This window comes from Vanellus vanellus (assembly GCF_965231255.1).
Source record: "Vanellus vanellus genome assembly, chromosome: 21".
Lineage (NCBI taxonomy): Eukaryota > Metazoa > Chordata > Aves > Charadriiformes > Charadriidae > Vanellus > Vanellus vanellus.
The window spans coordinates 8,059,939-8,081,544 of NC_138926.1; the positions used below are offsets into that span (position 1 = coordinate 8,059,939).

A 21,606-nucleotide genomic window follows, 5' to 3' on the forward strand; every position below is an offset into this window, starting at 1 on the left:
GCTGGGGCTGGGGCTGTAGCACATCGTCATTTCATCAATTATATATCGCTTCCCTTGCCATAAGCAGGCGCTCGGAAACGGAACTGTTAAAGGAGACATAAAACGATTTGAGAGCAAAAGAGAAACTTGTGAGGAGAAAGCTTAATATTTGGGCTCGTTTCTCATCTGGGAGATGGCGGAGGGTTGGCAATCCCTTTCATTGCTCCTTGGCCAGCCACGCTGCGCTCTTCACTGCCGTTGCTCTGAGACTTCACGTCCCCTTGCACCTTTCCATGACGGGACCCTCAGCCCTTGCACCACAGCGATGGGAAGGGGCACGGGCTCCTCTGTCCCATCCTGCTCCTCACTGGGAAACTGGAGCCTGCGGGGCCGGATCCGGCTCTGTGATCCTGGGATCGCTGCGGGAGCCCAACAGCCGCCTGGTGCCAGCGAACCCCTCAGCTTTTACTCACCTATTTACTTATTTGTTTAATTGTCCAGGTAGCTGCCTCTACCTGGCAATCCCGCTTCATTAAAGGGAACGCAGGGCTTTTATTATGACTGTAGAGTGTCGTCTAGTGTTTTCACTGAACGTATAATTTGCCGTGTATGAAAACCACTTCCAGAATTAATTTACCTACTGCAAACAGTTTGTATTAATGAAAATGCATTTTTCATGTGGGTTTGTCGGAAAAGCTGGCTGGAGCTCAAGAGCTCACTTTATCCATCCGGCATGAGTAGGAGATGGAATGTATTTAAAAATTAAATAAATAACACACCCACCCCCCATTTTTAATACAATATGGCCCAGCAATAATCTCCGAGGCAGACTGCAAAGGCTGCAGAAAGCTCCATCTGTGGCATTTTAATATGCAGCATTGTCTCCCTTTTTAATATCCCCCCTTTCCCAGCTCGTGTTTGTGTAAGTGAGACGCGAGATGCTGTCATCTTCCCGGGTCACATTTTGATGCTCGCAATGAACAGAAGTGGAGATGGATGCAGCCGTGGAGCCCTTCCCATATTAACACGCATATTTTAGAATAATTGATGCTGAATTCATTTTGCAGCCTCGTTTCTCCTCAGCCTTCCCCCACCCCCTCTTTCATATATGCATGGAAAAAATCCTGTTATCCATCCAGATGGCAGCTGGGTGCTCTCAGCTGAGCTGGGCCCTACTCTGTGTTTCAGAGGCTCCTCCTGGCCGGGGAGGGAACGGGGGCTGGAGGTGGGATGCCGACCACGGTGGTAGCGTTGGGCAGATCTGCACCTCGTGTCGTGGTGCTGGAGGAAAGGAAGAGGCTCTTGCACAGGTTCCACCCTGCCGACGCTGGGCTGCCTTTGGGGTGTCCTCCTCTGGCCTGAGCCGCTAGTGCCGAGCTCTGCGGGCAGCCAGGTCTGACTTCTCGCTGGAGGTAATCCCACCTGGGGCGGCATCAACGGAGCTGCAAAACTTTCTGCAGAAATGTGTTGATCAAAATGCTGCCTGCAAATTTTAAAAGGCTGTGAGGAAGGGCAGAATGAGGCTTCTACAGATACTTTACAATAAGAAGGTTTGAAAAATATTGCAAGACTAGACGACTTTGAAAATTTGCTTCTGTTTTGCAATTGTCTTCAATTATTGCATGCTACCAAAAACCCCAAACGAACCACTTTTGCATAAATAACTGAGGATTAATACAGGGCTGTAGAAAATTCTAAGAGAATCGGGGAGAGTGTTTAGAAAAATGCAGATGTGTTCAAGTACAGGATGGTTTGCGCCGACCACACTGTTTTGGTGAGACCAGCTCAGTTTCAAAGCTCAGCGACGGTCCCTGTGCTGAGCCGGATGGACGAGGCCCACCTTGCCATTTTGGTTGATGACCCCCCCGTTGTGGGGGTCATCGCTGCCTTGTGTCCCGGGGTGCAACGCTGAGCCGCGCTGCCCCGCGCCCGCAGAGCACCCGGCGCAGGCAGCCGAGCCCGCGAATAATCCTTTGGGGATCAGTGGACATTTCATGTGCTTAAAGTTAAGCCTGTGCTTAAGCGCGAGCAGGACGCGGGCTGGTGAGCTCGGCACCGCGGTGGACCTCTGGGTGCCGCCCTCTGTGCCGTGCGTGGGTGACGGTGGGGCCGGGGGCCCGGGAAGGGGGGGAGACCCCTGGGCCGGGGCGCTGGGGGTGAGGCTGGCAGGGGCACCGGGCACCTCACCAGCGGCAGCAGAGCCCTTTCTGGCTGCGCACTGGTGCCCTGCGCCGTCTGATGTGCGGCTTTTAAGGAATCTAGTGGCAGTCTCCCCTGTAGCTTGCGTTTGGAGATCGCAGCTCCCTAATTGAGGACCATTACCGAGCGCAGGTATCACCTGCCACTCTGCACTTGTATGCTGCAGCCTAACCTCACGCGTTATGTTTATCTCATTCCGGGACTACTGTCAGCAACGCCACTCCAGGCATAAACTTAATTATATCTCCTCGGGTAGCAGCGGGGAAGTGATTTATTGCTGCCTTTTGTTTCCATCCTTCCCCTCACCTCTCTGTGACTACGCTCCGGAAGACGTGCGCTCCCATTTGTCACTACGGAGATGCGAACATTTGTGTGCAACTTTCCTGGAGCTGCAGGGCCCGTGTCTGAAAGCCGGTGTTGGCCCGAGACCTGCACGGTGGCCCTGGGGCTCTCTTGGTGGCCCTGTCCTTACACCCACCGCCTCCCCCATGGACCAACAGGGTGACGCAGCGTGTCGGGATGCTAGCGCGCACGAGGCGGGGGCGTCCACTGCTAATGGTCTATGATGCTTTTCCACACTATTTTAGTGGATGAGTTTCTTTTTAAATAATTAGTGTGCAAAGGCAATTATCCCCTGGCTGAAGCTGCTCCTCGGGAGCAGGCATGCTGGCTCTTCAGTGCCTCTTCAACCACAAATGCTGCGGTTTCCCATCCAGCCCTCTCGTGCCAGCTGCTTTGCTCTCGCTCTTTTGGGTGAGCGCTGACAAAAGCATCCCCCGGGGAGGCTCCTGGCCGCTCTCGGGCGGCGCGCTCCGCCCTGCCGCAGGGCCAGCTCCTAAGGAGAGCGGAGAAGTTTGGGAAATGGCTTCCCTTCCCTGTGCCATCCGCTAAGGCTCCTGCTCTCGCTCTCGGGGGAAAGGGAAGGTGTTTTAATTATTCCTGCCTTCTGGAAACACGGTGGTAATTAGCAGTGCTGCAGAGAGCAAGGCCTGGCTGGGCTTTGGAGCGCTCCAAGGAGGCAGGAGCTCCTCGCTGCTTTTTAAAGGTGATTCTCCTCTGAGGTGTAGCTGCGACAGGGCCAGCTCAGCCCCGGCTTTGGTCTGTGCTGGGAGCCCCTGGAAACGGCCTCCAGCCGCGTGGGACGGGCTTTGGGGCACCGGGTGCCACTGCTGGCACGGGCCTGAGCCCCGAGCGAGTGCTGGCAGCCGGCGTTAGGGCAGGGATCGGCAGCGAAGGAGGCGAGTTATGGTAACGAGAGCTTGTCCAGCCATGCCGCTCTTGTTCGCGCTTCAGAGTGAGTGCGGCAGAAGAAGCAACCCCAAAGGGAGCAGGGGGAAGCGGGGCTCTCGCCCAGCGCGCCTTGTTCACGAGTGGGGCTTCGGCACAGATCTGTCGCCTCGAGCCACCTCTCCTCGTTGCGTGGGGATGAGGATGAAGGCAGTAAAGGCCAGGCATGTAAATCATATCCCAAAGGGAGTTGAGCTGCCTTTTACCCTGGGACCCACTGGAGGGGTTTTAATGTCCCGTGCCCTGTATGGGGCCTTCCTCTGCTGCAGCTGTCGTGCTGAAAGAGGCTGGAAGAGGGTACTTTAGGGATTTCTTGTCTCTCGTCCCTTGCTTGCTGTGAGCACCCAAGGGGGCTGGGGCTGACGTGCCCGACGCCTCTGCTGCCGTGCTGGGGGTGCGGGAGCCACCCCGCTGCAGCTGCACCCCCGTCCTTGCAGGGGCGAGCTGTCGGTTGTGAGCCAAGCTCCGTATGAAATAGGGATGCTGCCATGTCCTGCAGCTTTGCTGAGGGTCGGCGGGAGCTGCAGCCCCTGCTCCTGGCGTCCGAGCACCGTGGCCTGCCCTGGCCCCAGCAGCTCGCGTCCCATTGCTCTGAACCCTGGCCGCAAGAAGCGTCTCCGTGAGTGAGGGCTGCCCGGTGCCCTGCGGGCAGCTGTGTCTCAGCGGGGCCTGAACCGGCCGGCAGGGGTGGGGGGTGTGCGCTGAAAGCGCTGCCGGATGGTGGGCACTAGTTACGTATGGGCTGCTCTCTTGTGTGTGCCGTGGGTTTTTATACGTGCCACAGCACGGCTGCGCGGGACGCGTCGGCTCTGGGTTTCTGTATGCAGAGCGCTGCTATAACGCATTCGGTGAATTTCTCCACGTGGTTTTGGACAAATTGCTGATTATTTTTCCCCTCACTCATTATTCACCTGACAGAGGAGCAGGTTGAGTAATTAGGGGATGCACGTGAACTTTGCAGTGTTTTTATGAATAAAACGTTTGTGAATTGGCTGGGTATGGGCCCTGCCGCTTTACCTCGTGCGCCTGCTAACGCGTGTCAGCCAGGAGCATCGCGAGCCCGTCCCGTGCTGCCCTCCCCGCCGCCTTCCCTGGGACAGCTCAGCTTTTTGTCGCGACAGCATATTCACCCTGCCCGACAGCGGCACAGCTCTCTGCTCTGCTTGTGGTGCAAACTGTGCTCATGTTGCCTTCCTTGTCGCTTGTGGCTGCAGAGCCTCCTTGTGTGGCTGCATACGATGCTGCGCATGCCCCTCCTTGCTCCCAAAATTGTCCCACCAGCCTCTGCCCACCCTTCCAGCACGGCATCGGAGGCGTGTGTGCGAGGCAGCAGCTGCTGAGAAGGGTGGCCAGCAAGGCTTGAATAGCAGCTGAAAGGGATGCATAATTTGTATCCCGTCAGTTTTGAAAGGCTTTTTGGAGGTGAGATTTGGCTGCAGCGCGGCAGGGGCAGAGGGTCCTGAGCAGGGGCTGGATCACGAAGAAGAGCAAGTGCTCCCAGGCTGGGGAGGGATGGAGATCTGGGTCCCTGCCCTGGACAGGAGGGCTTTGTTTGGCGGGACTCTGTCGTGGAAGTCTGTCCCTCAGTCCTTTAGGGGGGAGTGCCCTGTGGTCCGTTGCCCTTGGAGCTGGGCACGTGAGGCTGGGTGCTGCGTGCCATCCAGGGAGGGGCTCTCCAGCCTGTTCCAGGGGCCATCCCTTTGCACCCCCGCGTCCGTGGGTCCCTTCTGTGCCTGCCCTCCTGGGGTGACCCAGCAGCAGTGGCTTCCCGGTGTGGGCTGCTGCCTCTCCGTGGCAGCCGGCTTGGACGAGGCCAGCCGTGACTGCTGAAGCTGGCGCTGAGGCCCCGGGCTGTCCTGGCACAGCGAATGCTGTAAAGGCACCACTGAACCGTGCAGAGCAGGAGGGAGCCTTGGGCAGAAGGCCAGTGGCCGAGGAGGTGTCCCCCCAGGCCGATGATGACAATGTCCACACTGTCCTCGTGTCCCTTGCCCAGAGCGACGCTCCGACCTGGCAGGGGTTGGGGTGGGCACCTCTCAAGAGCCTGTCACGTTTGCCAGGGATGAAGGGGTTCATCCCAAATGTCACTGCAGGGAAGCAAATCGGAGGCAGGAGGGGACAGAATGAGCTCAGGCCTCTGATAAAACTGTGTGTGTGTGTGCTGCGGGTGAGCGAGACGCAGTAGGTCACACCTTCCAAGTCACTGGTGAATTCTGGGGTCCCAGCCCCCAGGAACCAAACACCCCAAACCCAGTGGAGCACAGCCTGGGGTCGTTGTGCATCTCTGCCTTTGTGACAACAGCCTATGTCTCTTGAAGGGAACGTGCTTCCTAAAAATAACGGGCAACCCTGCGGCCATGCCTGGGGGTGCCAGGCCCTCGTGTGCCGCTCCCTGCTTCCCCCAGGCTAAACCCAAACGGACCGCTAAGAGCTGTGTTGGGGGTCGGGGCGTTCCCCAGCCCGCTCCAGCCCCTGGACGCTCGGAAGGCAGGTGAAAGCGTGTCATAACAAAATCTCATTGCATTTAAAGACTTTGAGCCGTGTGGAGTCCGCTTGCTTTCCTGGTAAGTTGCCCCAGCATCTCATTACTTGTTGCTAGGAAATTGCATCTTATTTCAAGGTTGAATTTGCCTAAGTTGAGCTCCCAGGCTGGGGATACTGTTGTGCTGCTGTCAGGAGGACAGGGGATCTCTCTTTTCTGTGTCTGTGGTGACCAAGGCACCGCTCGCAGATGGGTGCTGGGGATTGTGCCGCATCCCACAGCATCTGACGAATTCTTCCAGCCCTGAATCATTTTTTGTGATCCTGTTTTGAGCTATCCGGAGTATTTCCCCACAGTCTTTGAAGCATAAACTGTTACTCACCGAATCCCCCAGCGCTCGCACGGTGGGGAGGGGATCGCTTTGAGAGAAAGTGCCTGTTCTGGCAGCGGGTCGTCCGCTTTGCGGCCGCAGAAGGCTGCGGACACAGATCCTATCACCGGGGTTGGGAGGGATTGATTAGATACATCCAGACAGCAGATCCATAAGCAGTTACTGAAAAGACGAGGCAGGGATGTCCCAGCTCGCATCCCTGATGCCATGGGGGATGCTGGGCAGGCAGGAGGGAAGCAGACAGCAGAAATGCCCGTACTTGTGTGCCCTCCCGGAGCAGCGACTGCTCTTGCTGCTGCCAGGGCTGAGCACTGGGCAGACAGAGCATCCCTCTGACCCACTATGGCGCTGCTTATACTCCCGGATAGTTTGGTACAGCAGTCGCATCAGTGCTGTCACATCAGTATGGCCACAGTGCCACTTCCCTCCTCCTCACTGATGGTCCGCTTGCCGTAGCATTGCCTCAGTGCCCTGGCTCGCAGGAGCTGCCTGCTGGGGCCGTTCCCTCCCCGTCGCTGGTTTTTGGGTTGAGGTCCCTGTTCCTGGAGGTACTGCTTTCCTTCCGAGGGCCCGCTGGCATCCTCGCGAGCCCCCTGAATCGAAAGCCTCACAGTGGAGCGTGACAGCGTTGGCGAGCTGCTGGGGTCACGGCAGCGCTCTCCTGCCCTGCTCATAAGTCTCCCTGCCCCGTAAGTCTCCGTGCTACCTGGCAAAATTGATCAGCAAGGCTTTTAAGAGGTGTCTAGAGGGTTGATAAAGCGCCAACAGCACCAGGCTCGGACCTGGCAGCCACGTTGCCATTTCCCACCAGAGTAGGCTGAGCCCGAGAGAGCGGCGGCAGGAGGAAGACAACCGAAGTTGGGGGGGTGTGCGGTGAGCGTGGCCTCAGAGCCTGGGCACCCCAGCTCCTCCTGCCCGGCTGTCGCATCCCTTCCGTCCTGCTCTGCCAAAGGGCAGCGTGGTCCTGGTGCACGCCCGGCTCCTGCGCTCCCTCCCGGTCACCAGCCCCACTCGACGTCGTGGCAAAAGAGCCGGCGGGCTGCCTTTCTGCTCGGAGAAGAGGGTCCCCACTCCCAGGGAGAGGGAGCGTGCAGCCCTCCAGCGCGGCCGTGCTCGTAGCCCTGCTGAAGGAGGCAGGGCAGCGCTCAAGTATAGCTCTTCATGAAAGCCGCTGCCTTGTGACAACAGCTAAATATGCTGCCGATGGTAATGACGAGGTGGCCCTGGTGGCACGCTCTCCTCCTCGTTCGTGGTGGAGGAGAACTCTTCAGCGGGATTACGGCTCGGATGCAGCTCGCTCGTGCTGTGCTGGTTTGCAGAGCCGGCACCTCTGCTCCTGCCCCCAGCGCTGCTGAGCGGCGCTCTGAGGCAGCCTGCTCTGCTCGGCTGTCCTGGTTTGAGGTAAAACAGGACCAATTTTGTTCAGTAATTTCACTTCTTAGCCGGGCCTCTCTAACTACTGACATTAACTGCATATTGTGCAGACAGTGTTCACTCTCTCAGAGTGATCAGACCTATGTTTACAGCTGATGCCCGGGCACGGTGTGCAGAGAGGCTCTGCTTATTGCTCTAACCCCCACGGCCAAACAACTTTGCTTTTCCGCTTCCGACCCTCCAACGGGGCAAGTAACATAGTGGGGTCCCACCTGCGGGGAGGAGCGGACAGGACAGGTGACCCAAAACTGACCAACGGGGCATTCCATCCCATCTGCCTCATGCTCAGTATAAAAGCTGAGGGACCAAAGGGTCACGGGCTCTTCCTTCAATGGCCGACGTCTGAGGAGGACTCTGTTCGTCTGCCTGTGATCCCCATCCTGAATGCAGACCGGGAATCCAGTTCCCATCTGTCACTGAGTCCAGCCTGGGACTGCCCCAGTGCCAGCCGGTGGCGTGATTGTCATCTCAGGAGCTTGATACGGTTTTGTATATATTTCATTATTTCTTTTTATTTTATTATTAATATTTCATGAAAGTAGTTTAGTTCCTTCTAAACTCATACGTCTCTTTTTCCTCCTCTGCCTCTCTCTTTGTAGAGGGGTAGAGGGGAGCATCTGTCGGTCCCACCTGGGGTCCCCCAGGTCCCCAGTAGCCGATTTGGCCTAAACCATGGCATCAGCATAACAGTAATTTATGATCCAGGTGCCAAATCTGTCCGTAAATTCTGCTAGATGAGTAGGTACCAGAATTCTTCCAGGCTCCCCTGGCAACGTGCTCTTCTGCTGATGTGCAGACTGCTCTCCTGGGGTCCATGGCAGGACCAGGGCTGGGCACAGGCACATTTTGTGCGCTGCCCTCTCCTCTGAGCCGTGGTGCTTTGGGTGTTGCTGGTCCTTGCGGGGTGCAGGTGTTAATGCTGAGGCTCCCGCAGCAACCAGACTGGCCTGTCTTTGTCAGAACTGCCGGCTTATTAAACAGAGCCACTGTGCTTGGTTTTGTTCTTGGACCTCTAACTAGGTCAACATACATTTGCCTTGTCTTAATAATTATTGATAAGATGCGGCGGATCGTGTGCTGTGAAGGAAGGGGGTTGCTCCTCCTCCCAGCCACGCTGCCGTCGCCGCAGCCCCTGCGTGTGGTGAAGATGCTCTTTAGAGAATTTGTGCCATACCTATGTCAGGGAGAGTGACGCTAACGCTACGTGAGGGTTATTTCTCCCTGTGAAAGCCTGCAGCTCCCCAGTCGCTCCCTGAACCTTTTCAGCACTGGAACGTGGGTGAATGGAGAAGGGCTCATGGGGACCCACCGGTGGCTTTTGTGGCTGCAGAGACATTTCTGCCTTCTCTCCCCCTCCTAAAGAGGCAGTGTATTTCACCCGCACTTCAGTCCCCGGGTTTGCTGTTACGGCGGGTGGTGGTGCTCGGGGAGCAGACGGGAGGCGAGGACAGGTGATGCCCCCATGCCACCCGGCAGCCCCCTCCTCTCCCACCGCCAGCCCCCGCGAGCGCTCCTGGCTGCGGGGCAGGTGGGGAAGGCAAGGAGAGGTGGTTTTCCTCTGGAGTCACCCGCTGCGGAGGGAGGAAGGAGCGGGAGCGTGCCAGGGGCCGGGGGGGTCGCCGTGTGCTGCCTCGAGCTGCCGACAGCCCCCAAAAGCGGGTGGCAATGGGGCTGTGCCTGCGGGAGGGACTCGTGTGCAGGGATCTGCCTGCCCCGGGGTGGGCTTTTGCAGGCCCAGCACACAGGCCACGTGGTTTTGGGGGCGCCTTCATCGGCGTGGGCTCCTGCCCCTACCGCATTTATTAAAAACGTGCACACCAACTCTGAGCAAGGTGAAATGCGAAGAATAAACCCAACCACCCTCTCCTCAAGCCATTCAGACTTCAGAGCTGAAGAGGAGGTTATGTCCTGCGGATTTTTTTTTCTGTTGCTTTTCCAGCGCTAATGAGCAGGGAGGAAGTTCTGCTCTTTGTTTGAGTCACATTCACTGATTTTTTTTTTCTTTTTTTTTTTCTTTTCCCCCGGTGAGTAGCAGGGAGAGGAGGAGGGGATGCACCGCGCGTGTCTGCATGGACATGAGACTGTGGCAGCGAGCGGCAGTGTGGGATCGTTCCACTTTACTCTCGACTTTTAGGGAACCACAGGGAACTAAAGGAACAGGAGTTCCTTTTGTGAAGCCTCTGTTTTTTCTTATCAGATCAAAACAAGGTCTTGTTAGGAGGAGATTCACTTAAGCCCGGTGCAGGGCAGCGATTTGCAGCTCTCCTGCAGTTTTCCATGTTGCAGAAGGAGCTTTCTGGCCTCCAGCCTTCCCTCCACAGCTCTAGGAAGCTTCTCGCTTGGTTTTCTGGAGAGCCAGAGCATCCCCAGCATCAACGGTTTGGCCTTTGCCAATAGGTCTGGTTACGCTATTCCTGCAGTGCCAAGTGTGCGTCTGGCTGTAGAAATACACTCCGTAAGAGGATCCAGGCCGCGCGCTTGGGCTCTGCTCTCCCTTCCCTTTAATTCAAGGGGTTTGTAAAGACCAGCTGTCGGATTCGGAGCACCCTGTGCACGCGAACCGCTGCGAAGGCTGGGTGCTTGCCCGACGCCCTCGTTCGGGGGTGCGCGGCTGCTGTCTTGTAAAGCTTTGCCCGCCTCTCCCCCTCCTCCTTCCCCGAGGACTGCGGCAGCGGGGCTGAGCGGCGGCCGGCCCGGGCTCTGCGCCCCCGGCACAGACCGGCTGCGGAGGCGCTGCCGGCGGCGCGCTCGCCTTCACCGATGGCGTCTCAGAGGGACGCGGCGCCCGGGAGGGATGGGTGCTGCCGCCTGCCCTCGCCCACCCCAGCGCCAACTGCCCCTCCGCCGAGGGCTCGGCACGACTTTATCATAATGCAGCATGAATTTCATTAGCTCGTTTGTCTCTGGCTTTCTGAGCCTGGAGATAATTTAATCCAGAAGTGGCTTACAAGGAGGAGCGCGGTTTAGTCTGCAAAGCTTAATAACCCCCTCTGGCTGCCGTTGGGAAAGCGGAGCTTTGGGCTCGGCCGCGGTAGGGCTGTTGGCTGCGCCCAGCGGTCGGGACGATGCCCGGCTCCGCACCCTTCTGATCTCGTTAGGCAGATTTCGTAGCGTGAAATAACAACGGGGGCCGCAGCGCGAGGCTTGCCCGGACTGCTGCGGCTGGAGCGAGGCCGTCGGGTCAGGGGGAGACGGTTCCCTTACACATGCGTCTTACGTTCCCTCCGCCTAATCAAGGGAAGGTTTGCTTAGCAAGCCGCGAAAAAATCATTACATATGCTGCTAGTGGCCTGGTTAATTAAGATCTACAGTTCTCTGGGTAGGAAAAGACGACCTATATTTACTGTACGTAGGAAGACATCTGTCAGCTAGAAGCGCTAGATATCCCAGTGCAGGTTTGTCCTGCTTTCTGCAGGCTCGGAATTGCGACTGTTTTTAAGCTCTGATGCAGACCAAGTTAATTTTAAGATGACTGTTACTATTCTAAACATAAGGAAGGGCATATTTAGCCTCTCAGTACTCAAGAAGGCAAAACCCCCTGCATGTTTCTAGTAATTTTTCCCTCACAGTTTGCACAAAACAACAACAACAAATCCTATTTGGTTTCTGCAAAAGAATATGTTCGAGGGTGATCGTAAAATAGATTATTTTTAAATCTGCAGATGGTTTCCACATATTCCTCCTCAGCTCACTGCAGCTTTCCACCTCAGTAAACCGGTTTGTAATTTAGCCGAGGGCTGTGGAGCAAGCGTTCTGTCGTCTTGTTTTTCTTGTTCGCCTCCTTTATGCCCCCCCTCCCCCCCTTCTCGGTCCCCTTTCTCTTTTATCTCCCCTCGCTTTGCCCCGCCGAGGGGCGCTGGGGTCGGACGGGGTGCGAAGGCAGGGCTAGCGATGGCCGGCTTTGCGGCCGGCGCTCCCTCCGTCCCGTGGCCGAGCCCCCTCGGCCGCCCGCGCCGGCGGGGGGGCCCTGCAGAGCTGGGGCCGCGGGGGGCCGAGGGGCGATGCTGCGCATCCCGCTCCTCCCAAACAGCCGATTTCGCGGTGGGGACACTCCACCGCCTTGGGCACGGAGGTGCCTGCGCCATCCGACGGGGTTCTCGGGGCACTGGAGCGGCCGCGCTTGACGGGGGGGCTCGCCCGGCGGCTCAGGGCACGCAGAGAGGCGGCGGAGGGCTTCTCACCGCTCGGATGAGAGATGCGCGGCCCTGAGAAAGATAATTAGAGAAAGGACGCACTTTCAGCCCTGCGATCGCGATTCTCTCCCCTCCCCCCCGCTCCCTGGAAGAAAACACGGCTTTTTTTTTTTTTTTTTTCTATTTCTTTGTTCTTTCATGGTTCAGCATTATAATTATTGAGATTTCACTGCAGGGCAAGATGATCATTTGACAATGTAAGTGGGGAAAATAATTCTCGTGTTATCCAGCAGCCTTACTCTTATTATAATTATGGCGAAACTCCTGCAGACTGGAGTGGGGGCAAAGAATTTCCTCCTATGCAGGTATTTGTCTTTTCAAGATTTCTCAAGATTTGATTGCAGATGGGAGGATTCTTTTTCCCTCCCGTATTTTTAATAACCCGAGGTTGTTGATGGATGGCGAAGGACTGAAGTACCTGTTGTTTTCCCCTTTGTTTTCATTAGGCATTTTCCATTTCTGTCATTCTCGGCATTCGTGACGGATTTTTATGAGCGAAGATCTTGGTTAGAGCTATTCAGAATTGTTTGTACGGTGACGTCTACAGTGGCAATAAAAACCAATTAAAAAATCAAGGGAAAACTGATGAAATTGGCCCCTCTCAAAAGGGGGGACGACGATCGCTTGGTCTGTGCTGCGGGTTTCTGCGCGGTGCCCGGTGCCGAGGCGGGCAGGCTGGAGGCAGCCGCGCGTCCGGGCGGGCGGTGGGAACCGGCGCCGTGTTGTGGCCGGGCAGACTGGCGCGTTGGCCACGGCCGTGGTGTGGGCAGGCTGGGGCGAGCCGCCTCGTAGGGCCCTCCTGGGGGAGAGCCTGGTTACGGGGCTGTTCTGGGTGACGTAACACGAGGGTGCTGCAGTATTTTCTTCCTTTGGGCGGGCACGCGCGCCCATGGCAGACCGTGTTGGCGGTACCGTTGGAGAAGACTCTCCAAATGGGCGTCCTTTCTTGCAGACCCTCCCTCCTGGGGGAGCGGGGCCGGCGTGCTCCCCGTGCCATGCTCCATCCCTTGCGCCGGCCTGGCTCTCGGCATCCCTCGTGCCGGCGCTCTCCGTGGCGGGCTGCGCCGGGGCCGGGTGCCGCGGCAGGGAACCACGTCTCCGTGCTGCGGGAGGGTGGTGAAGGAGTCTGTTGTCCCCCGTTACCCTGGGGCTGATGGAAATGAGCTGACAGAACAGAGGCAGCATTAGCCTAATTATGGCCATACACGCTACCTCGGCGGTGGATTTTCCTTTCTTAGTGACTTCCTGTTTTCCTCTTTGAGATGCAAATTTTTGCACAGTCCTCGATCCAGATTCTCTTCTCATTAGCATGAAATCTGACTAGTTCTGTGCTTTTTTTAAATAGCGAATTAAAAAAAGAGAAAGAATAAAAACATTTAAACCCTGTGCACAAAGTAGCAGTAAAGCCCCTGCGACTGGGGGGCGGAAGGTGGAGGGGCTGGTGGGGAACGCGCAGAAATCTGCCAGGAATCTCTGAGCCTCGCCGGCAGCGGCGGTGTGCTGTGCCGGGCTGCTCCGCTGCGCTCTTGCACGGCTGAGCGGGAGACGGGCGTCAGCCCCTGCCCCGCTGCCCAGCCCGCGCCGAAGCCTCTGCCGCCGCCGCCGGAGCAAAGGCAGACACGCATTCAACCTGCGGACTGAAGCCTTTCATTTTGCTTCCTCCTGGAAAACGAGGCTCATCGTAATAGGAGGTTAAAAAAAAATTATACTGGAAAAATCGTTTTTTGAAATGAGTGTTATCTCGATGGATTTTATATACATTTTTTTTATGCCTGCTGTAATCTCTACCCGCCGCGGCTCGGCGCTGGGAGAGGACTAGTAATACATCTGAAGCAGACGGCACTATTTTGTGGTAAATGTCACTCTAGTAATATTTAGCTCTCCTTGGAAATAGAAATACAATTCTCTCTATAGCGATGCGCACGGTACGGAGATGCTGAGCTCGGGGAGACGCGGCGCTGTCCTGCCGGTCCCGGGTCCAGATGCGCCCCGGGTTGCCTTTAGCCGGCGTCGCCGTTCCTCCCCACCTTCCCCAGTCCCCCTTCCCTGCCCCTCCCTCCCCTCCGCTTTCTGCCACATAATGAGTTTGATAAGAAATTGTCTCGTTAACAGGATTAGCCATGGAAATCTCTAGTCCCCTCCTATTCATTTTGTAATGCTCTTCATCCTGTTCTGTAATTTTCTGCTGGTATTAGACGGCTCCGGACCACCTCGGGAGATTAATTCCTCCTCCCGCTTTGACAGCGCCAGGGCGGGTGACGCCGGGGGACGGCGGTGCCGGGGGCCGCGCTGCGGGCGAGCCCCAGCCTTGGCCCCGCGGCCGCTCTGCAGAGCTGTTCTCCCCCCGGGGGAATTTCCTCCTCGGTTTGTTTCGGCGAAAGCCTCTCCTCCGCAAAGTAGCGTACACAAACAAGGGAAAGTGTCCCCAAACACTCCCGCTTCCCGCTGCCCGAGTCTGGCTCTTATTTTAGCAGGCGCGTGCCCGCGGAAAGCTGCGGTGACTCAGAGGCGGATTAGAACCCGGAGAGGCCAACTCTGCTCTCGCAGATGCCCGCGTGAATCCAGTTCCGTGGGCAGCCTAATTCTGGCGTTACTCCCGTGAAAATGAGTTGCCAGTCTGGCCCTTTGGTAAATAATTACTCTTGATTTAATAACTCCTACCAGCCCTGCAGGATACCTTGCTTCCGAGGGAGTTAATAGAGAGAGATCTTTCTTAACATCTGTTTTCCTGAGTTTGCCGACTCGTATGTGGGAAGCGGCGTCCAGGTAGCGGCAACGGCACGCTGCGAGCGAGTCGGGTGGGGAAGGAGAACATCTGGAGCCGCTGCTCAGAGAGCGGTGGAAACAGCGCCTGTATCAAATACTACCGTCGTAGCAACGTTTTTCTTTTGCCCGGGTGAAATGACATTAACGTTTGCTATTTCCTCAAGCACCTGCCTGGGTTGCGCTTGCAGCTCTAACACGCAGCCTTCTGCTGTCCCTTCCAAAAAAGCTTCCCCTGCACAAAACTGGAACTTCTCTCATGCCTTCGGTGCCCAGAGAGAGAGAAATGCAGACGGTAAAGCCATTGCACCGAGTGAAGTGACAGAGATGCTAATTGTTACGTGGACTGTAAGATTTCGGGAGACAATGCGTGCTTTGGGACAGGGAGAGCAGGGCACGGCGTGGGGGGCAGCTTTAACAAGGTGATTCCCACCCGGCGGGTTCCTCGCGACGGCAGTAATTTATTCACCGGCTTTCGCTGCCTCCAATTTGAGTGTCCGTGAACAGATTAACTTCCTCTGCTTGGTTGGAAACTATTTGTCATGCTGCCGGTGATTAATTTTTGCGGTGGGGATTGCACCTTGAGCAGCTGGCGGGAGCCGCGAGGTCTGGAGGGGGGGGTCTGGCCGCGGTGCTCCCGGTGCTCCGCTCGGCGCACGTGCGAGCCACGTGCTGGCCGCTCGCTCCCCGGCTGCGGGAGCGGGATCGCCCGGGCACGTATCTGACTTGACCAATCCCAGTTTTGTTTCGGAGCGCCTCTCCCTCAGCCCCACCAAGAAAATCCACGGCTCCGGAGGCTGTTTGTGCCGGCAAACCGGGCTGCCGCCGCAGCAGCTGCCACCGGTGCCCCTCGGCTGCAGTAATGGGGAGACGGCAGCGCTGTGGGCACCCCATCTGCGCAGGGCAGGGTGGGATGCTCGATGCCTCGTGCCCGTGGCTGCCGTCCTTTTGCTGGCTGCCTGTGCCCGGGAGCCGTGCGCCCTCATGCCTGCCGGCTGCAGGAGCTGAAATCCGGCAGCTGCCCGCCGGAGGCTGCGCTTAACTTCTCTCTACGGCCGGCTGTGGAGGGTGTGTGTACCCCGCCGCGCCACCCGCTCTCGGGGCTGTGAATCCAGTGGTCAGAGCCAATTTCCGTGCTCAGAAAAAACCCACAGCATTTCCTTTGGGATTTGTTGCCTCGTCGCCGGCAGGCTGGGGTTCTGCAGGTACCTCTGTCGCACGTTGGGAGCTAATTCGCCCAAAAAGGATCCACTGCTGAACTGCGGCTCTGCCGTGCGTGGGATGGGCTCTGCCGGGGGGTGAGCAAGGGGATGGCAAGCCCCGTCCCCCGGCTGCTCTGCAGGGGCAGGGGGCTCGTCCCTGCCCCGCGTCCCTGGGGCACCCGGGAGCGGGTCCCCGGCACGGCGGCTGCCGGGCGGTGGTGTGACAGGGAGGTGACAATGACATCCTCCTTTTAAACCTTTCCTGCTTTTTGCTTCTCTCTCTCTCTCTCTTTTTTGTTTCATCTCTCCCTCTCAGAAAAGCCATTTAAATGCAATTCCATTCTTAAAACCTCTCCCTCATGCATGCCTAATGAACGTGCGGCGGCGCGGGGCCCGAGTGGGATCCAATCTCGCCTAGTGTCGACAAGTCATTTGGAAGAAGCCCTGGGAGCGCGCCCGGTTTTATTACAGCGTAATTAGAAATAAAATCTTGTTGCAAGAGGAGAATGAGAGACGGGTGTTAATCCTGTAACGGGAGGAGATGGAGCCGTGCTTATAAAGGAGATTAAGGAGGGGAGGCGGAAAGCCCGTCACGACTCCCCGACTTCCACCCCTCCTCTGCGGTGTCTCCCCCTCTCCGGCTCGGCGGCAGCCGGCATGTGGCTGGCGTGCCTGCCCGCGGCCGGCTGGGCCAGGGCTTCTGTCGGGGCTGTGTTTCTTTCTGGATCTCTAGGTCTGCGGGGGGCGGGGGGGAAAGGTCTGCAAAGCCTCCGGTGCCCACAGGAGCGGGCAGCGGGGACGGCACCATGGGGACGGGCAGCTGCCCCTGCCCTGCCCTCCCCAGGACGCGGCTCCCACAGTTTCTGGGGACGAGGTTTCTGGGGCACGGTGCTCTCTTCAGGCGAAGGGGGAGGAGAGAAGGAGCCCGCTGGCACAAAGCCTGAGCCACGTGCTGGGCGGGCGTGGGTTGCGGTGCGGATGCCCACGGCGCTCCGAGGTGGGACCGTTTGGGTGGGTGCGCAGCAGCTCGGCCGCACGCGGCTGCACGGGAGGGAGGGAGGGAGGGAGGGAGGGATGTGCTGCCTTTGAAAGGGCTGGGGAGCAGCGGCGGCCTCGCACCTCCCCTGGGACCCCGACTGCAGGCAAACATGTAAATAAATCTGTCAGATATTGTGCGGCTCTTATTAAATTTGCATTGAGCTGGAGTTGCGGTTCCTCTGTAGCATCTCCGGGATGGATGGATGGATGGATCTGTAATCTGGTGCCCAATCCAGGTCCCCTCTGCTTTTGGCATTTGGGGTGGCACCGAGCTGGGCTCAGCAGGCTGAGATGAAAGGCAGCTCTGCCCCGTGTCCGCCACCCCAACTGGGCGCCACATCCCAGTGCTCGGGCCATGCTGGGGCAGGAGGCGCCTGCAGTCCCTCCGGCAGCTGGCAGAGCGACGGGGCGAGCGGTGCCGTGCCGTGCTGCGCTGTGGCGTGCCGCAGTGGCAGGCAGGGGTTTCCCGGCTGGCCAGGTTTGTTGGGCCGCCCCGAGGAGGCTCCTTGGCCCCGGGCGAGCCCCGTGGCAGGCCAGTGGCATCCTGGAAGAGCAGCAGCAGCAAAAAAGTGCCGCTACAGCAGCGGTGGAAAATCACGTGCTTTATTCTTTGGGGCTTCCCCCTCCGTGCCTTCCCCCCAGGGAGGCGTTAGTCACTGTAAACGTGGCCAGAAATAGCACCAAACAGTTATTGGATTTGTCCGGGATGCCTTGGGATGCATATGCTCCAAGTACGGCTAATTCATAAACGCTGGCACCTATTGATTCTCTAGCAGTTAAAATAGACCGCGTAAGGAAATATTGGCCCCGGAGTACCAAGGGAAAGTTATCTCATTAGTCTTGTGAACTATAAAATGTGCTCTCTCCTGAAGCCCTGACCCCATTGTTTTTATAAATCTATATTGGATAGCGCAGTAGCTGGTAACCTGTATCGACTGTAATTTTTCTCTTGAAATTGGAAGGCCCTTGGGACTGATGCTGGAGTTCCGTGGCCACCGCAGGCAGGGGATTTCGGTAACAGTAAATAAGTATTGGCACGTCTGTGTGTGCGTGCACAGCGAGAGACCCTCCTCACGGTTGCTGCGCAGCAGAGCCCCCCTCTCGCCCTCGTGCTTTTCCCTGGGTGAGGCGTGAGCCCGGGGGCTGGCGGGGCTCCTGGCTGCCCCCTGCTCTCTGGCGGGGGGGGCTTTGGGGAGGCGTTTCCCGAGGCAGCAGCTCAGGTCTGGCTGGAAGAGTTATTAGAGGCGCATCGCTCCAGTCTGGCCACGGATGTACTTAATCCTCAGCTTCCCATAAAGCTTTTCCGCGTCCTGGCAGGCAGAAAGATCTGATTTTATTCGGCGACCTTCAACGTTAATCTCGCTAGCAAACTCGGCAATAAGTCACTTTGGTGAGGTCTCTGTTGGAGCCCTTTGCATCAGTTATTGCCCGGCATCTCTCCCCGGACCCAGCTTGTTTCCAGAGGAGGGGCACGGCCGCAGCCAGGGCTGTTGTTAACCGTGCGCGGACGTGTGCGTGTGTGCCGGCGTGTGGGGGGGGGGGGGCAGTTGGGGCTGCCAGCACTTAGTGAAATATAGCCCCTGTTACCATGGAAACCGGCTCCCCCCTCTCTCAAATTCCAGTGCAGCCAATGTTCTTCGCTTACTGGTTTGATGGGAGATGAAAAATTAATGGTTGATTTGCATGTTATTTCAGTGCGCTTGCGGGACTGGCTCCCCCTTCCCTTTTACGGAGGTTCGTACGAATCCCTCGATGCCTCCAATCGGCGGAGCGCGAGACTCGCGGCGCATCTGGTCCCAGTCGCATACTGGTGCGGCGCGTGTGCTGCTGCACTGGCAATGCTGTGCAGTACCGCGGCGGCAGAGCCCGCGCCTGAGGTTTCGGCTGGGGACCCCCTGGCCCCTCCAAGCAGGGGTGGAGATGTGGGTTCCCAGATGTATGGGGACGGCCACCCCGGTGCCCGTGGCACACCGCGGGGCTGCCGGCTGGCGCTCCCGCTGCTTCCAGGGGGAATCTGCACGGGGCCGCCAGCCCGGCGGCCGCCTGTGCCTTCTGTTCACTGCAGCCAGGTCCACGTTTTATTAAGGCTGCCATTTCTTTGCTGTTTAGAGTCCCTAATACTCTCATATCAAGCAATTAGAGTCAAATACGCACATCTAGCCAAGCTGCAGCTGGCCCGGGGTGGTGCCGGCAGAGCTCAGGGCTGCCGTGGCCTTGGCTGGTGCCGGGGCTGTGCTGCGGCCCCCTGGGTGAGGGCCCCGGTCCCTGCCAGCCCGGCGCCGCAAGCGCTTGCCGGGAGAGGCTTCTGCAGCCCTGCCCGGGGGCACAGCCAGCCCTCCAGCTCCCGAATTCCACCCGCCTTTCTCCTGCTCTCGTGGGTTTGACTGTGGCGCCTTCCTCCACCTAAACTGAGAACATCCAGGTGCTTCCAAAAGGTGCTGGAAGAAAAAACCAAATTATTTTCCTCGGCAACTGGGTCCTGGTTTACCAAGCGTGGTGCAGGGCTTGAAGGGAGCCATTTGCAGCCGTTGCTGGTTTAAAGATTAGGTCTAAAGGTTTCAGCTTCGAACGTTCAGCCCTACTAATTACCTTCTGCCTCTCTGCATTTCCTGCGTTGGGCAGGGGGTGCTCTGGCTGGCGACACGGTGCAGCCGAGCAGATGGACCGCCCTGTCCCAGTTGAGGCTCGGTGGCATCTGGTGCTGGAATAAACCCCGAGGACCCCCCCGAAACCTGGGGTCAAAGGCTTGCTGGCACCGTTAGCACTGTTTCCAGGCGGGTAGGGGAGCTTTGCTCCAGTGCCTCCGCTTACCCTGCTCTCCATGGAGCCACTAAGTTGTGCCACAGCGCAGGTCTTTCTCTTCGTGTTAATTACTCCTAATATTCATGGTGAGTTATAGGGGTCAGGCTACCTTCACGAGCGAGTTGAAAACTTCTTTCCCTGCCTGCTCTGGCGTGTGCCGGGCTCCAAAACCTGCTGGCTGGAGGGGGCTGCTCCGGCAGCGCTGCCCTGCCTGCTCTCCCGCCATCCTCCCCCAGCGCTCAAATAACAGCTCAAGCCCTTATTTGTTTTCACATGCTTCTAAGTAAGTTAAGCTAATTATTAACTCAGCAGGATAGATTCACTTTTAATTGCCGCGTTGCTATGCAGCGTGCGGCAACATGGCGGTGCGGCGGAGCGTCGTGCCGCGTGCTCTCCTCTCCCGCCGCAGCCACTGTCGCTGTGACTCCCTGACCAGCCCAGGGCTCGTACCGCCGGGTGGCGGGGGCAAGGAGGGGAGAGGGCTGCCGGGGACTGCCTCGCCTGAATCCCCTGGGTCCGACCCCCAGGGGAGCGCCGGTGCGTGTAAGGACACCCCGAGGCCATCTTTGTGCCTGGGCGGGTGTGCGTGGCGCAGGATGAGCGCCGCCACGTACGAGGCTGCGAAGGCAAGCGCTGCTGCTCACCCGTTTTGGCCCAACTTCCCCGGCCTGCCTGAAACTTCAGCCCCACAGGCGACGCCGGAGGCCGCACCCCAGTGCAGTCGGGGTGCGGGGAGGCAGAGGAAGGACCCGCGCTGCCCCCCCGACGCCTGCCCGGAGTGCAGGGGCTTTGCTTGGCCCGGGTCCCCAGAGCCTGGGAGATGACCTGCCGGGTTGGGGCTGGCTCGCTCACCCTTCTCCTCCCTTTGTGTCTCCAGAAAATAGGTTTTTTATTACTTCTTATGGAGGTTTGTACATATCGGACGTGCAGAAGGAAGATGCCTTGTCCACCTACAGGTGTATCACCAAGCACAAGTACAGCGGGGAGACGCGGCAGAGCAACGGAGCCAGGCTCTCGGTCTCAGGTGAGCATGCAGCTGCCGGCGATGCTGGTGGGGGGGAGCCCTGTCCTGCAGGGTCCGGTGCGGCTCCTGCGCCTGTGAGGGTGTCCAGCCCTGCCTGCCTGCCCACCCGCTCCCCTGCCGGCCCTCGGCGGTGCCTGTTCCCCCAGGGTGCAGGAGTGAGCAATGGCATCGCTACCTCCCATCCCCGCAGCAAGAGGACATCCCAGTGTGGGGTAGGAGCTCCCGGTAGGGCTGCGCAGGGGGTTCGTGCCGCCTGACGTGTGCCCCCGAGCACGCAGCCCCCCCGGTGCCGGCCGCGGCGGGCGGCAGCGCTGCGCAGCACCCCGAGCGAGAGGCGATGGGGTGCGAGGCGATGCGATGTGACAGCCCGCGATGTGAGCAGCCTGACGCGATGTGACGAACATGCAAGCGATACTGCAGCGCAGTCCGTAGTGCCGGGTGTCTCGGGGCGCTCCCGGCTCCGCTGACTGCCCAAATTACTCCGCTCGCGAGGGAGTTCGCCCGACTCGCAGCCACGTCGCTGCGCCCGCTTTCTGCCATATGCTTTTTCTGTCCTCGGGTGCGCGGGCTGTGGCTCCCGCACGAGCTCTTCGAATTAACCCCACAGAGGGTGGGGAAGGGGTTCGGGGTGGCCGGGCTGGGGCTTGCCCGACCTTGCCCCAGCCTCTTAGACACCTGAGGGTCCTGTGTCCCACCCGTGACCGTCCTGCCACGTGGCCCCCGAGGAGCGCAGGCTGCCACTGGGTGCATCGTCCCCTCTCCATGTGCGTCTGATCTGGCCAGGTCCCCTCCTGGTCGCTGTCATTATTTAC

The 21,606-nt window shown here is 58.4% G+C and overlaps 1 protein-coding gene across 1 annotated transcript in view; it reads left to right on the forward strand.

Moving 5' to 3' along the window:
• Positions 1-21,606, forward strand: part of DSCAML1 (DS cell adhesion molecule like 1) — a gene marked incomplete at both ends in the record, with an annotated part of 110,829 nt that overhangs the window by 59,700 nt on the left and 29,523 nt on the right. Inside the window, one exon of the mRNA XM_082493800.1 lies at positions 20,648-20,794. Within this exon, the coding sequence (XP_082349926.1) occupies positions 20,648-20,794 (147 nt within the window). The remainder of the gene's footprint in view (positions 1-20,647; positions 20,795-21,606) is intronic.